Here is a 17,406-nt window from a genome sequence, read left to right on the forward strand (position 1 = left end):
TAAATGTAGCACATGGCTCTGTAAATAATTTTGAAACATGTTCCCCAAAATATCCTCCTATATAATAAAGAGCTAATATGCTAATGGTAGTCACACCATCACACCCTAAGGACCAATCAGCAGGAGGCTGCTTGCATGGCAGGTGCTTGTGGGTGGGCAGGGCTGAGTGCTCAGCTACGCATGTGCTGGTGGGCGGGGACTTTATGCTGTATCCTTCTGGACAAAGCCGCAGCGGCTGCCTGAGGCTCAGGCAAGCCACAGATGACGGCTGCCACTGCCCAGGGCCTGAGGCTCAGGCAATGAGGGCCAGGCCGAGGCTCAGGCAAACCATGGTGGCTGTGAGGGCTGAGGCTCAGGCAGCTTCATGGCTGGCAGTGGCAGCAGCAGAGGCGTGATGGGGGCGTGCCTTCCCTGATCGCCGGGTCGCCTCCCACAGAGGGAGGCCAGAGGCAACAGCAGTGAGGGGGTGATGGGGGCGATGCCTTCCCCTGATCAGCCATGGGTAGCAGGCCTAAGCTGTCAGTAGGACATCCCTGAGGGCTCCCGGACTGTGAGAGGGGGCAGGCCGGGCTGAGGAACCCCCCCCCCCACACCAGTGCATGGATTTTCGTGCACCGGGCCTCTAGTATTTAAATAACAGTGTCTCTATGGTCTTGTGAATCTGCTCATGTACCTCTTTTTCTTCATTTTATATTTCATTTAACCACTGGGCATCACACCACATCATTTCTCCCCATGAACCAGGACAACTCCATCTTACTATGAAGGAAATGAAGACGGCACCACCTCAGGGATGGTGCAAAGCTTTCTAGGAAAGCAATGTCTCCATGGTCTTGTGAATCTGCTCATGTACCTCTTTTTCACCATTTTATATTTTATTTAACCACTGGGCATCACACCACATCATTTCTCCCCATGAACCAGGACAACTCCATCTTACTATGAAGGAAATGAAGACGGCACCACTTCAGGGATGGTGCAAAGCTTTCTAGGAAAGGTATATGGCCTATGTGGTCTACTTCCTTCCTCCTCCAGGACACACTCCCTCAGAGCGCTTCCCCACCATCAGTCCTTTATCTGTCCGCAAAACTTGTTCACCTTAAGGATCAGTGTGGTTCCCCACAGGGACACCGATAGAAATAAATGAAACAAAGCTTTGGGCTGGGGTCTTCTAGGCTTGATTATTGTCGTGTTTTGCATAATGTTTATGTAAACTTGATGTAAACATTTAAACTTCCCCCTCCTCAAGATGACGTACTGCAAGGCAAAAACAGAAGAAGGGAAACCATGGTCCCTTTTAGCATTCAGCTGGCGGAGCATCTCCCCTGCCTTCTCCGTGTCCTCTGGGCACAGGGCCCAAGCTGTTCCCTTGTCTCAGGACAGATTCGGGATTTATGGCCTGAAGCAAAAGTATCAGATGTCTAGCTCTTGAACTCGTCCTGCACACTAGATTTGGTAGCGTCTCCGTTATTATAAATAGTATTATTATTTTATGCAGATATCCAGTCATTTTTCATGTTGTCTTCAAGCTTCCACGGCAACATTTTAATGGAAAGCAGAGACTCCCCAGCTCAGCTGAAGTTTGGTTTTCACTCTCAGTGTTTTGTGTTGCTTGGCAGAGTCTCAGGGAGGTAATGGATGTGCTGACCACCGTTGCCATCATCCAACAATGAGTTTGGTCTCTGTCTCTGAAGAACTCTTGTACGTCCAGAGTTTTTGTAAATCTGTAAAACTTTTTAAAACTATCAAAAATCTAAAACATCTGTAAAAGAAAGAAACCTAGGAAACTAGAAGAGGTATTAACTTAGTAAGACCAGTCAATATGATATATTCTTGTCAAATCCCAGTCACTGGACTGTGTCTATGCTAAATGTTCTCACATGTGCACTTTTGCTCCTTGGTCAATATCATGCTCCCACCAAAGGGGCAAAGGTCGCAGAAGTTCCCCTACTGTTTTCATTGCACCTTGAGCTTTCTTCTGCCAAAATGAATCCAGTGACGTCTTGTAAGCAGCTTGATGATGTCAAGAGGAAAGAAAGTATTCTAAACTATGATTATAGCTTTTTAAGCACTTCGTATTAAAAAATACTTTAAAGAACTGGAAAAGTAAGAGAAGCCAGCAAATGGTGGCTTGTACGTATAAGGGTTCATTAGACTTGCTTACATGTATGGCATGTAAATAAGAAAGACAAGTAAGACATATGTAAAAGGATTGAACTTTATCACATGTTGAGGCAATTCGCTTCTTTGTTAAACAGATAAAAACACATTTTCTAAATCACAGGAATGGTCCAGTTCATATATTTTCATTTATTGTTAAGCTATGCTAAAAATAATGGCTTCCAAAAATTCAAGAATTCTTGTGTGCTCCTCCATAATTGATTTGAAATAGCTGTGTACCGTAAGTGTCATTGCAGTGAAGAATAGAAATTTAAGAAAAAAGAAAATGATGTATTTTTTATGGGTAGTCTATAGAAATGCGATTTGTAACCTTAATCTATTCAAGCATATTGAAAAAGCTAACATATTGCTCTGCTCTATGTTAAAAACAAGCAGGTGTCCCAGGCAGGCAGGTGTTAAGGTGGCTGTTTGAGCTTGCCCTCAATCACTAGTTGACTTCAGTGAAGGTCTCCTAAAAGGTGTCTAACTGACTGGAGTGCCATGTGACATTTATCCCGGGAGCGACTCGGATGACAGCCTGCTACAGACTGAGGAAGGGGTCTTTGCTTTGATGAAGAAATTGCCAAAACTCATGTCTCATTAGTGTTTCCTAAGGTTCTTTGGAAGTGAACAACAGTTTAATTAAGGGCTGACGTAAACACGTTTCTGCACCCTTTCCCTGCAGCATTTTATCACATTAGAATTGATCAAAATTGTTGCCTTGGGCTGACTCGAACAGATATACATCTGGAGCACCATTTGTGCAAGCTGCCGATGAGTCGGGTACATACGCTGAGCTTCACAGCCACTCTCTTCCTTTGTAGATGCGATTACCTTGTTGGGAGATGAGTCGATCTAACTATTTTTTTTTTGGTTCAGCCTTGATCTCTTTGAAGTGATGCTGTGAGATGAATGACACATCAGGGCTTAGGATGTATATAAATCACAGTGCCAAAAAAATTATAGTAGAGCTAGGAAAAATTACGTGATAATTTGATTTTGCAAAATACTTTTTTAAAGATGTGCTTCAGTCTAAACCAGGGGTCCTCAAACTTTTTAAACAGGGGGCCAGTTCACTGTCCCTCAGACCGTTGGAGGGCCAGACTATAGTTTAAAAAAAACTATGAACAAATTCCTATGCACACTGCACATATCTTATTTTGAAGTAAAAAAACAAAACGGGAACAAATACAATATTTGTATTTGCATGTGCCCCGCGAGCCGTAGTTTGAGGACCCCTGTACTAAATAATGATTGGGTTACCAGTGAGATCAAAGAAGAAATTAAAAACACCCTGGAAACTAATGACAATAAAAGCACAACAATCCAAAATCTATGGGACACAATGAAAACAGTCCTGAGAGGTGTGAGCATCACCAGGAAAGGAGCAGGTGGTCTTATTTCACATCTTGAACTTTATGCTTCTCCATAGTTTGTCACACTTATTAGAAACGCACTGACTGATTTTGTTTTCTCTCTGCTTTCCATGCAGTGACTTCTCGTCTGGTGGTATCTGTTCATGCAACATGCATTTTAACATATATTGACCATGGTTATTTCACTCATCCACATCAGTTATCATTCTGCCGTGCAGCCTCATCAACATGCAAGATATTCTAAAATAAACTGTCTAGACACTGAGTCTGCTCTACCTCTTCTATCTTCTTTTAATCCTGGATTTCTAAAAAGTCTTTCCATGTTCTTAGCCTGTTCTTCCAGCATGCACATATGTTTGTGTCTTTGATAAAATTATCTTCTGTAGGATCAAGCATTAGTCAACTTTATATATATATATATATATGTTAAACAAGTACAAAATAATAATGAAAATGCCGTCGAGTGATGTAAGACACAAACACAAGACCATTCCTGAGATCTAGACCTCCCAAGTTCCTAGGAAGGATTACTTATGGAGAAAATGAGTCTTGTTGGTTCAGTGGATAAAATATTGTTTTATAACTAGAATAAGAGGGTAAAGAGACATATAATTTTTAGCTGGAGGGAATGTCATATGCAAGGAAAGGGACAGAGTTAGAAGCACATTCCTCCTGGTTCCTTCCTCCCCCAGGAGGTCATAAGCAAATTCGTTTAGCTAAAGTTTAAGTAATATGGAACAATGAGGAAAAACTTACATAAAAATGTGGCACAGTGGTTGAGCATCGACCTATGAACCAGGAGCTCACGGTTTCATTCCCAGTCAGGGAACATGCCTGGATTGCGTGCTCAATCCCCAGTGTGGGGCATGCAGGAGGCAGCCGATCAATGATTATCTCTCATCATTGATGTTTCTCTTTCTCTCTTTCTCTCTCTGTCTGTTTCTCTCTCTCCCTTCCTCTCTGAAATCAATAAAAATGTATTTTAAAAATGCAGTGCCATGGTAGATCTTAAAATGAGGAAGATAATTTGAAGGAGAGGATTTCAGTAACTGTGTCTATAATGAACCATGATGAGGAAAACCTGGGAGGGGAGTTGGAAGAAAATTCTTGACTCAGCCAAGTACACACGGCCTAGTGGGAGCTGCAAAGACAGAAAAAAATACAGCTTTTGGAACGTGTTTTCTTCTAAAATGAATTCATTTGTAAATTGTTACTTTCTAAATCATATTAAATTTCTTTCTCTGATTTCAAGCCCTCCCTGGCTTTTGCTTCTTTCCCATCAGCCACCAGTAACTCCTGCCCCTTCCCACCAGCAGACGCACCAGCTAATCTTTTCCTTATCATCTTGCCTCTCCTTCAGCTTCCTTATTTCATGTATTATTCAACTTATACATTATAATGTATTTGTTATTATTCAACTTCTTATATATTTATATATTATTCAGCTTCGTTATTATCCAACTTGTTTTCAACCTAATCTTTTTATGTATTATTCTTCCTGTTCTGGGGACAATGGATTGTGGAAAGCATGACATTTGTTTTTCTTCACAGAAAGGTCACTTAAAACCCTCTCTCCTATATATTTATTCCTCAAACATTTTTTCCTATAGCATATGAGTGCATTAAAAATAGAAACGATATCATTTTTCAGTTAGGCATGAGGTCTATTAGACTGCAGACATTCAAAATAAAATTAAAATCAAAACAATACTGGTTTGATTTATGATTAAAATGTAATAGCTAGAAACTCTACCCATATTTCTCTCAGATAATTGACCTTTTATTTTTATTCCCTCTTCTGCCCAGAAAGTTTTTTTTTTTCGTTGAGGGGAGGGTTTAATTTGTGTCTTCCAAAGTACTTAGCATAGTGACTTGAACGTTCTGTGCACCAGTATATCTTTACTGACTAATGGGCTCCAAATTAATTTTATTTAATGGGGAAACAAAGGCAGTTAAGCCTACTTTCTAATACTATCATTCTTTATTGTTTTTTAAAAATTGTTTCAGTCTGGCCAGTGAACCTTCTCATTATTATTTTTATTATGGCAAGTTCATTTTTTTTTGTTTAAGGAGGAGATGATCCGTAGTCCCTTTTACACATGGAGAATGACTTTTATTCTGTTTCTGCTGCATTCGCCTCTATAATTTTCCTATGTGTTCTGAACATGAAGGTGCATACCGAAAAGAGAACCAGAAATATAAATTGACCTGTAATAATTACTTAATACAACAAAGTGTATCATTTTGACTAAGAAAACGCAAAGGCTTTATTTTTCAAAAATTACATATCCGCCAATATTAAATTTCTGTACAAATGCCCTTGATTTATGTGCCCTTTACGAGAAGATACTAGTACATATGTGAATTTGGCTGGGTTTAATAAAAATTCTGATAGAGTTGCAGTAGCAATAGCTTTGATTGATCTTCTCCAGAAATGACATAACCGAAATGAAACTTATCTGCTTCCCAAGCTTTGGTCATATTTAATTGTTTTTAAATGTACAGAAAATGCTTTATTATTTATACAAGGGACCAAGATGTATAGTGAATGCTTTATTATTTACATGAGGGAGTCTTTAGAAACTGATTTACATAAGTTAATTTTATTTGAAATGTTTATTTAAGCACAGGTAAAACAATAGAAAGTTACCAGGTTTTTTTTCTGAGTTAATTTTAAATAAAAATTTGGGAGTGAAATTTATTACATCTTCTATACATAAAGTAAAGGGATGAAATGGAGGTTTTTCAACCTCAAACAGGGTATATGCCTGTGATTACCTTCGATCTGGTCAAAACGCACATTTTTGTAGTGTTACCTTTTAAAACCACATAGCTATTTTTGGCATTTTGAAAGTAAGTTAGCTGAAATGAAATTTCTTTATAAACATAAAGTAAAGGGATGAAATGGAGGTTTTTCAACCTCAAACAGTGTATATGCCTATAATTACCTTCGATCTGGCCAAAACGCATATTTTCGTAGTGTTACCTTTTAAAACCACATTTTGAAAGTAAGTTAGCTGAAATGAAATTTCTTTATTTTTAAATGATTTTTAAATTTTCTCCCTTTTTTTGTAACAGCACTTAATTGCTATAGTTTCATTAACAATTTCTTTTTGTTGTTATTTTTTCTTTTTAACTCAGATATAAGAAAATGGTTCACTTTCTCTTCAAAGTTCTAATAGGTTAGTGAGAGCCAGTTAGTCACAGATTGTAGCTTATGGCTACAAATGCACCCGTTAGTTTTTGTAGACTGTGATCTCTGCTGTTTTTACAGTAGCACATCCACTCTTTAATTTCCAGCAGCATATCCATTCTTTAACTTTCAGTGTGCTAAAAACACATATTTAACTTTATTAGATGTCTGTACCAGAGTTTAGGTAATTTTTCAAATGATAAAACATATATTAGTTTCTTATACTAATAGTACGTACCATGTAGTCTCTTTCTTTCATGAAAAAAAATGTATTAATTAAAAATGCATATTATATGAATATATAATGTGTGATGAAATTTTGGGTTTTTTTCTTATAATAAAAGTTTATTTTTTTAGAGATACAAACTGAAATATTTATAGGTGAAATTATACGATCCCTAGGAATTGCTTTAAAGTAATATAGGGGGAGAAGATACGTGGGGTAAAGGCAAAATAAGATTGGCTATGAGTTGCTAACTGAAGCGGGTGGTGACTACATGAGTATCCATTACTATTCTGTGTATGTATTGAAATTTTTGATAATAAAAGTATAAGTTTTATAACTTATATGATTTTTAGAATATTTTACTGTAAATTTATAATGTTGATAAAATTCAACACTATTCCAGGTATTGAAAACAGGGCCCATATCTCTGACCAACTGGAGTTTTCTCTTGAATTCCTTAATTTAATTAAATGCATAATGTAATTTTCATTCACCTAAGATGATGACCTTCTACATCAGTTATTAATTGAATTGGGTTAATTCTGTTTCATTATCTATGACAGCGATTTTCAAACTTTTTCATCTCATGGCACACATAAGCTAATTACTAAAATTCCTCAGCACACCAAATAATTTATTCTTTGTCTATCTGACAAATCTTAATTTAATTTAATTAAAAGCATAATGTAATTTTCATTCACCTAAGATGATGACCTTCTACATCAGCTATTAATTGAATTGGGTTAATTCTGTTTCATTATCTATGACAGTGATTTTCAAACTTTTTCATCTCATGGCACACATAAGCTAATTACTAAAATTCCTCAGCACACCAAATAATTTATTCTTTGTCTATCTGACAAAAAAGTAGGTATATATAGTTTTGATTCATTCACACGGGATGGCTACTGTTGTATTGGTTGTTGTCATTTTTTATTTGACAATCTGAGGAAAAAGAGGTCAGTGCCCCTGACTAAATAGTCAGGTATTGCATGTTTTAACAATTCTTGAGGCACATGGATTGAAAATAGCTGATCTATGGCATTAGCTCTGTCGCCACTCTAATTTCAAGTTTTCAAGATGTATCTTTGGGCAGCATTAAATATCTGTGGAATGAGTGAGTGATTGAATGAATGCATCCCTGAATACTTCTCCTAATATGGCACCTTTTACACTGTTCTGTAATTCCGTTTCACTCGTCCATAGCCCCACACTAATAGTAGAATCTACTCCGTTTCTACTATTAGATCCTCAGCAACTAGCACAGTGTCTGGAATGAATTAGTCCTTCAATAAATATTTATGAATGGAAATATTAATTAATCTATCTTCTTACACGGTCTCCATGATTGCTATCTCCATTTTGGCTAATTCATTCTCCATGTAGTTTCTGGACAGATTGCTCTAAGCCCTCAATGTGATCATAGCTCACCCATTAATAGCTTTCCCTCATCAGGGTAAGCATTTCAGACATTTATATACAAAACCCATGGCCCCTTAGCATGTGGGTCTTGCCAGCGGCTCGCTTCCTTCCTTCATCTCTGTACTTCACCCCACAGACTCCTTGCATGTTTTATGGCCCCCTTCCTCGGAACATTGCTTCTCTCTGAGTATGTCATCCCCATCCACCGGCCCCTTAGCATGTGGGTCTTGCCAGCGGCTTGCTTCCTTCCTTCATCTCTGTACTTCACCCCATAGACTCTTTGTACTCCTTGCATGTTTTATGGCCCCCTTCCTCAGAACATTGCTTCTCTCTGAGTATGTCATCCCCATCCACATTTAAAAAAAATTTTTTTATTGATTTCAGAGAGGAAGGGAGAGGGAGAGATAGAAACATCAATAATGAGAGAGAATCATTGATCAGCTGCCTCCTGCATGCCCCCCACTGGGAATCGAGCCCACAACTCGGGCTTGCGCCCTGACCTGGAATCGAACTGTGACCTCCTGGTTCATAGGTCAGCACTCAACCACTGAGCCACTCTGGCTGGGCCTCACCCACATTTTAAGCCTGGTGCCACTGGGGTGCGTTTTCTAAGCTGGAGAGGCTCAGGTGACCACTGGCCTGTGCAGGGGGGCTGGAGAAGTAGTCACAAGCACCACACACCTCTGCTCTCCACACACTGACTCCCTCTGCACTGCTGACCACCGTTTCCTTCCTTTCATTTTTCTTTCCATGGACACTGAGTATCCCTCCAGCAGCCATTGCTTTTTTTCCCCCCTTAACATCCTTGCTTTACTTGGCAAAGAGAGGAACCCAATAAATATTTGCAGAATGAGCAAATGAAGGAATTTTTTTTTTTGCTATACAAGTAATGAGTTTTCCATAAAAGATGTTAAATCAATAATATACTTACCAGTGCACCCAAAGGTTGTTTCTCACATTTGCACCAGGTTTGCCTCTATTTTTTTCCACAGTGTAGTCAGCAAGTGAAAAGACAAACCCCTGAATCGTATAAATCTAAGAATAAAATGCTGAGGTTAAAAAAGACCTTGAAGTGAACCAAGGGGCCAATGGAAACATGATCTTTAGTTTTTCAGAAGTTCAAGATTTGCTTACGAGTAAGAGTCATTCTGGTGATAATTCTAAGGAGGCAATGGAGATAGTTTCTGACACATATCCCAAAGCTCCAACATAACTGGATCTTTGACCCTCAATATATACTTTGTAAAAGAGCCAAACTCACAAAAACAATAACATGTTGGGAGTTAGATCTTTTGTGTTAAGATGAGCCTTGTAGCTTAAGAAAGTCCTAACGCGTGGGTTTTCCCCTCTTCCTTTGCAGATATGTCGTCTCCGACTACTATGAAGAAGCCTGAAAAGCCATTGTTCAGCTCTACATCTCCACAGGATTCTTCCCCAAGGTTGAGCACTTTCCCCCAGCACCATCACCCCGGGATACCTGGAGTTGCACACAGTGGTGAGGAGTTTCAAGCATAGAGGAGAAGCCTCCCTTTTATTTGCAGAACCCCAAACCCTCAGGGATGGAGCCCAGTTTTTAATATAGCCGTGTGGTGGCCATATTTTCTCAACCAAAAGAAGGAGGGTCATAATCCAATCAAATATTTTTTTTCTTATCAATATGTGAGGAAAGATGGTCAAAGCCATACAGTTAAATAACATTTATCTAAGTATCTGTCTCTTGCCTTTATTGGAAAGACTATCATGACAAGAAATTAGAAAGTATGGGGTACATGGTTATCTTCACTATAGCTTCAGGGTCGGTCTTAATTGTATGTATTTTACCAAGAAAAAGATGTGATTTCAATTTGTTGCTGAGTTTAGAGTATTTTCAGAGGCATTAAGACATACAGATGCTATTTCTCTCTATATTATTTTCTACATGAGAGTCAGTATTTATTTATTTGGGAATGAAATTAATCAGGAAAAATAAAAGAGATACTTTGACAATTATTGTATATGCACAGACTCTTTCTGTGAGTTAATACACTTGATGTTACATCTAATTTAAAGACTTCCTAATTTAAACAGGAAAAGTAATCCAATATTTTATATCTGCACTTTAAGGGCCAGTTAATATTAAATCACCTTTAATATTAAAAATGAGATATAAATAATAATCAATATAAATAAGCAATGGCCTTCAAGTTTGTATACAGATGTGAGTGAAGACCATGGTTAAACCGAGCTGAGATTAAGAGCACTTCGACACGAAGTGAAAAGATGTCCGGTCTAATTTAGGTGTATTTCCTTACATTATACTTTCAAAAGTGTATACTTCTTAAAGTGATACTTTAATGAGGAGTTTCAGGAACTATGTACATATTCTCTGCAATGCTTCCCTTTGGTGGAGGATGCTCAGACTTTGGTGTGTGGGGAGATTACACAGGCCCTTGTTTTCAGTGCCCTTTCTGGTGCCTCACCCCCTGGAAATCCTCATCTGAAAGGTCTGTGGTCAGGCCCAGTAACCTTCATTGTAACAACAATGTAGAAGCTTCTGAGTGCCCTGGACATTACTGGGGAAGATAAGCAATATCCCTTAAAACGTTCTTTTTTAAAAAATTTTTGCACATAATTACAAAGTCAGAGGTAATTTATTCCAGATGATTTTCATTTATAGGTCATGGAAAGAATTTATTTTTTCATATTGTTTGCTACATTGTCTCATAAAACACTAAACATTTTTCATATGTGATTTCCTATGGTTGGATCGAAATATTAAATAGAAACAGATATTGAATCTTCACTTCTACATACATTATACTGGTTGGTACTCTTAATTTGTACTTACGTGATTGTTTCCCTCAACGTTATAGAGATAATGATCATGCGATTATATTCTTTTCTCATTTTTCAAACTTAAGGCTTATATTTTAGAAGCTAAACAATAAATTGTGGTCATACTAATGTTGAAAAGTTACAGTACAGTTAAACATGGCCCACATTGCATGTTTTACATATTATTTCCCTTTATAAAATATGTGATTTATGGGTAAATTTATGTCTATGAAAGTATAAATTCACATTTCTGTGGGTCTTATTCTTGGTCTTATCTTAATATATTTTAAGCTACATGTTGTAAAAATTAGAGTGGGAAGAAAAATATTTAAAGTATAGGGCTTCTTTTGGTTATGAAAGAAACATTTTTATTAGGCAAAAGAGTTCCCAGGCTCTATATTCAAATATTCATAAGTACTTATACAATGATTGGGTCATTATTCAAGACATAATTGTATATTAATTATGGGTTTTCATTTTAGTCAACTACCAGCTAGGATGCATAGAGAAAGTATGCATTCAAAATTGGATTACACTTCTGTTTTGAATTTTGGTAGAAAATTGTGGATCCCTTGCCCTCTAATTGATGCTATGACTTGGTCTGGACTTATATAAGACAAAGACTTCCTAACCAAAATTGTGCTCTCATGGGGAATAACTTTGCTTAAAGAAATGTTTTACGAAGTATTGGCTTAACCTATGAAAGAGAAACTTCTTTTTAAATCATTCATAGATCTAGAAAGCAAGATTGTTAATTCCCTATAGTGAGGGTTCTGTCTGTGTATGCTTAGCAGTACTGGCATTCAGAATAAACGACTAACTGCTATTTTAGGAGAGTTTGCTTAAATCGTGGTGGGGAAATGAATAGCTATCATTTTTATCGTTTCACAGCATTCTTTAGGATCACTACGGAGCATTAAAGAAAACAGCTAACGAGTCTGTCTTTCCTTTTCTATCTTCTACAGTCATCTCAACTCGAACTCCACCTCCACCCTCACCGTTGCCATTTCCAACACAAGCTATTCTCCCTCCAGCCCCATCGAGCTACTTTTCTCATCCAACAATCAGATATCCTCCCCACCTGAATCCTCAGGATACTCTGAAGAACTATGTACCTTCTTATGACCCATCCAGTCCGCAAACCAGCCAGGTAAAAATGAGAGAGGAACTAAGATTAGAGCCTATGGGAGATGGAGCAGGTCTAAGACGTGGTGCTCACCCGGACAGTTATGTCTGGCAGAACAACAAGCTTTTGCAATCCATCTTCAGGAAGTGTCTTGGTGACGCAATAAGTTTTTATTTAAAGGTGGCTGAATGACAGGTAGGAAGTGTGTTGCTCCAAAGGGGCACATTTGTGAAGATGTTTTTTGGTTTGATGTTTGGGGATTTTTATTGACTGAAGAGAAAGCTTATGCAGAAAGTACATTGACAAAAAAGCTCTGAGCTGGAGTTCACACCTCTAAAATACCTGGCTTGACACAGAGGCGAAGTGCTTATTCCAGGCAGGAGCAAGGTATGCGCTAAAATAAACACACACAAAAGAACTTACAGTTGTATTCATAGACTAACTATTAGGTATTAAAATAAGCTTTGGTAATGTAAACATTCTCAGTGTTTGATGACTACTTGAATATTCTTTGCACAGACACGACTGCATTTAATAATGAGTGACATTACCAGAAGTGTCTTTTTTTTTTTTTTGTAAACATTGTGCAGTGGTTTTAGGGATTCATTGTATGAGTGTAGTGACTCATGTGCCTTCCTCACTTCCTAAACATGTGGTTTCTTCTATGAGCAGTTGCTTCATAGAAATTTGGTATAAGAACATTTTCCACAGTCAAGTAAACAGTCTTTGTGCCAAAGCTGGGTCTGTCAATAATCGCAATATCCCAAATCTGTAATGTGATGCTGATCATATGGTCTGGTGTTTAGCTTTGCTGCTTTACCCTGAAGACTCCTTATTATACCTTTTAATGCTCTGAGGGATTTTCATAAGCATCCTGTTATTAATGCTTAAATATCCTGTCCAAATCTTAAAATGCCACTAAGTAGTATGTGCATATTGATTTATATTTAACAAAGAAAGATCTTTAGAGTTAATTTAATGGTTAAAATGAAGCAAAATGTTCCTTTCTGAATGTTTTATTTTGAATAAGAACATGACCAGCACCATTGGGGTTACTTAAAAAGTTACCTGTTCTTTTATCTCCATTGTCTAATAATATTAAGCTAAGTATACCGTTCTCAAATTTTAAATTTGAAGTTAAACTATTTGTATTTTAGAAGAAAATGTCCAAATCTTGTGACACTTTTAATGATGGTCATACTACTTACTAAGTAACACAGTGGGATCTTAGTATATTAGTTCAGAAATAAAATTTACTGTTAGAGCATGGATCCAAAGTCTCAGTTCCATAGAGCCTTCTGCTAGACTCAGCTGGGAACAGTGCACACAAGGTCTGATTTTAATTTGTGTAGAATTTCCATGAATAACAAAGTCTAATTAAGACATCCATTAAAAGTCCTTAACGTTAATTCAGTGTGGAAAATCTTAGAGTTCCATTGGATTTTTTTTTTTAAACTGATGTCTTAATTAGGCGCTGTTAGGGGAAAAATTATGCAAATTAAAATCAGGCCCTTAGTGTCACGCATTTCTTTAATTATTCAGTGCTTGTTTTACGTATATTTCAATTTCTTTATAAGTTAAGAGAGCATTTTAGGTGATAATCTGCCTTTATTGTTCTCAGTTTTTCTTCATATTTTCAAGGTAAAGATCCAGCTTCTAAGAGAAGCATCTTACTCTCATCTCAATTAACAACAACAACAAAAAAAAACCCTCTCAGGATTTTGTATAATAGGAGCAGTGGACTAAGTAGGATAATCCTTTCCTAATGCTGTTCAAGTTCATCTTCAGATGAGATGTCTTTTCATATCTACAGTATGAAAGTTCATCTATTAGCGGCATTAAAAGAAAAGCTTTATAGCCTAGCTTTATCTGTTTGAACTAGTAGAAGACTGAAAAGAAATAACCCTCTCATTCTTCTAACCCAAAGTTTTAGAAAGTTGACTGTGTTGGCTTGGGAATTCTTTCTTTGTCGCTTTTACTATTATTTTTAAATGGAACGTCTGTTGGTTCCTGTCAATTGAACTTCAGTAGACAGAGCTTGCAGAACGGGCAAGGTGATGTATTCGGTCACAGCCTTCCCTTGACCTTATTGTCATTCTTCTGTCCCTCGCTCTCAAGTAGGTACTGCCCAACTGGGCTGGTGAACGCAGTATCCAGAAATGCTTTTTACCACTGAAAGTACCAGCAGTGATAAAGTGAGACTGTTCTTTCTTGAGGGAGATATAGAAAGCAGGCTTTTGCAGTGTTCAGAATATCAGAAGTTGACGGTCTGCTTTAGAAACAAACTTTCCCCTTGAAAGGAAAAATGGATCTTTATAATAAACAGCAGATTTTTTTCGAAGGGACATTATATCTGCTTTGATGTTTAACCCCATCTCAAAACCAGTTAATTTACATTTCAAAATAGACTCTTGATATTAACCTTTGTAGCTCTAAAAATGAAAGAAAAAAAAAGGAGTACTTGTTCACTTGTAGTCACGTCCTCCATCTGAGTATCTTCCAACACTGCACTGGTTTTAAGTCAAGCGACTGAGATGCCCTGTCCTCCCCATAGCAATTTGGAGGTTAATTACATTGCTGCTGCACCAATTAGAGTGAGACAGTCATGCTATTTAATGGAATATTTTAAATAAAATTAGTTTAAATATATGTCTCATCGGCTTTCGTAGGGGGGAAACTATGGTCAGTTTTCCTGACACAAAGTTAAATAGTTAAAATTACTCATGATGAATAGTCAGGATATTCGAGTTCATTTTTTGTGTGGAATAAATAATATGACCTCTGAGGAACCCAACCGAAGCCCTAGTTCACGTCTCTGAGTTCCAGTATTTAAATGTTATGAGCTATTCCTCTTTTTCTCTAAAATGTCTACTTGTAACTTACATGCAGGTAGTTAGATAAATATTCTGCTTCATTGCCTTCTTTGCTTTTAGCAGTGCAGATTATTAAGACTGACTATTTGTAGAGAATACCCTCATAGCAAATTGTTATGTATACTATGCAGTGGAGAATTCCAAAATGAATGTTAATTAAAAACAGCATTCTCTGTCTAGAAAAATACATCCAAGTATTTCTTCAAACAGTGTACCTTTAGGATTTTGTCTTCTACCACAGATACTATTTTTGTACCCAGGGCTAAAGCGCAGATAATAATATCTCTTCTGTCATTGCCCTGGGGATTTTCTCAGTTAATTCCCACAAATGTCAACAATACATGTTTTGTGTAACTCTCCATGCCCAACAATGGAAGAGTAACTCAAATAACAGAGTATATTTGGTTGCCACCTCTGCTTGACTTCAGCGCATTTTAATTTACTATGGAAATCTTTTATTTGAAGGTACAAGGCCAGGCCTAGCTCAGCATTTTATATCATTGTGTGGATCTGAAATTTTAAATGCTCTAAATATCATTCTACCTGCTTGTATTTTTGTAAATTATCAAAAGTTGAGTGGAGATCCTAGAATCTAAATTGCCTGGTGTGTGTGTGTGTGTGTGTGTGTGTGTGCTCTAAATATCATTCTACCTGCTTGTATTTTTGTAAATCATCAAAAGTTGAGTGGAGATCCTAGAATCTAAATTACCTGGTGTGTGTTTGTGTGTGTGTGTGTGTGTGTGTCTGAGTGTAACTGTGTGTGAGCAAGAACTAGAGGTTTTGTATGCAGAAGAATGGGCCTTGACTATACATGATAGAAATTACTCAGTTTGATGTGTTTGTTAGCCTCGATATTCTTGTCTTCCTTGTATCAGCGATAGTATTATTTAGGTGAAAATTGTGTTCTGAAAGCCCAAACTGGCTCAGTGTAGAAGATGAGGGGCAGAGAAGCACTGGTTCTGATTTGCACGAGCTCAGTAAGGACTTCCAGTTCAGCCTTGGGCTAAGCCGCTAAGCACTGAAAGTCTCAACTTGAGCTTCCCGGACTGCTAAAGGAAGGTCAGTTCTACCTGGCTCTCGGGAGTGTTGTAAAGACAGTTAACCTACATAAAGTGCTTTGAAGTGAAGACTTTCTTTTAAATGCTGCTGCTTCGTATTGCTACTAACCATTGACGGACCTCTTGGACGCAGACTTGGAGGGCGTGTGTGGCGATTACACAACAGTGTGCAGGGTCCACTCGGCCGAGTGTGCTGAGTGCCGTTGTTGGACACCGTGACTGCCTTTTGGATTGTTTCACCCGGCATTCTGTTTTTGTTTTGTAGCCTAACAGCAGTGGTCAAGTGGTAGGGAAAGTGCCTGGCCATTTCACTCCTGTCTTGGCACCCTCTCCCCATCCCAGTGCAGTGCGACCTGTGACCCTGACCATGACAGATACTAAACCCATCACTACATCCACTGAAGGTGAGGCAGCTTCACCTACAGCAACCAGTAAGTATTTCTGTAGGAAATGAGAAATGTCCATCAGAGGCACCATTGGATACCTGATCCAAGGTGGGAAATACGGCAACTTTTCCAGCTACCCTACCGGATGGAGATTTCTCATTTACATGGAACCAGCAGGCATGTACGTGGCTTGGCAATCACACGCTCTCTCTTATCAAATTTAAGCCAGTGCATCAGATTTGAGAAGGGAGAAGCTTAATTGTTTGAGTAAATAGCTATAACAAAAAAGAACAAGTCATGCCTGCTTGTTCAAGGTTTACATCGAAAATGCACTGATAACATAACGCAGTGTACAAGGTTGTTTTTTTTATCACCCAAAGAGAGATTAGATAAGAGTTACTCATTGGAACATTCCTATAGGAATCAAGCCCCTTCATACGGCAGACTGAATCAGTGCCTCTGTAAGATAATTGCATGTTTACATTACTGTAGGTTATGTCATTGTGAGAAACGGTCACACACTGTTGGGTGCTGAAAACATCTCAAAGCTTAGTATTAGGCACATGTAAGCTACCTGCACTTTCTTTGCACTCAAAAAAAATTTAAATTTTTTTGAATCTATCATAATACATCAGGTATAAGTTTTTTAGCATGGTCTTAACATTTTAAATGTCAGAGAGTTACCCAGTGAGCTTACATAGCATACACCAGTAGCTCAAATGATTCATTTGCTGCTTTGCATGGAATACTCACAAATACACAAGGAATTTAT

The 17,406-nt window shown here is 37.8% G+C and overlaps 1 protein-coding gene across 7 annotated transcripts in view; it reads left to right on the forward strand.

The window, feature by feature from the left end:
- NFIB (nuclear factor I/B) overlaps nucleotides 1-17,406 on the forward strand; it is a 228,322-nt gene that overhangs the window by 176,153 nt on the left and 34,763 nt on the right. For 4 of the 7 annotated variants that reach the window (XM_005869605.2, XM_005869609.2, XM_014542379.1 and 1 more), the window contains exons 7-9: nucleotides 9,738-9,872; nucleotides 12,157-12,341; nucleotides 16,514-16,679. In XM_005869605.2, coding sequence (XP_005869667.1) covers nucleotides 9,738-9,872; nucleotides 12,157-12,341; nucleotides 16,514-16,679 — 486 coding nt within the window. The remainder of the gene's footprint in view (nucleotides 1-9,737; nucleotides 9,873-12,156; nucleotides 12,342-16,513; nucleotides 16,680-17,406) is intronic. The other 3 variants (XM_005869611.2, XM_005869610.2, XM_005869607.2) reach the window with 2 other exon arrangements.

The sequence above is a fragment of the Myotis brandtii genome, unplaced genomic scaffold, assembly GCF_000412655.1.
Source record: "Myotis brandtii unplaced genomic scaffold, ASM41265v1 scaffold30, whole genome shotgun sequence".
Lineage (NCBI taxonomy): Eukaryota > Metazoa > Chordata > Mammalia > Chiroptera > Vespertilionidae > Myotis > Myotis brandtii.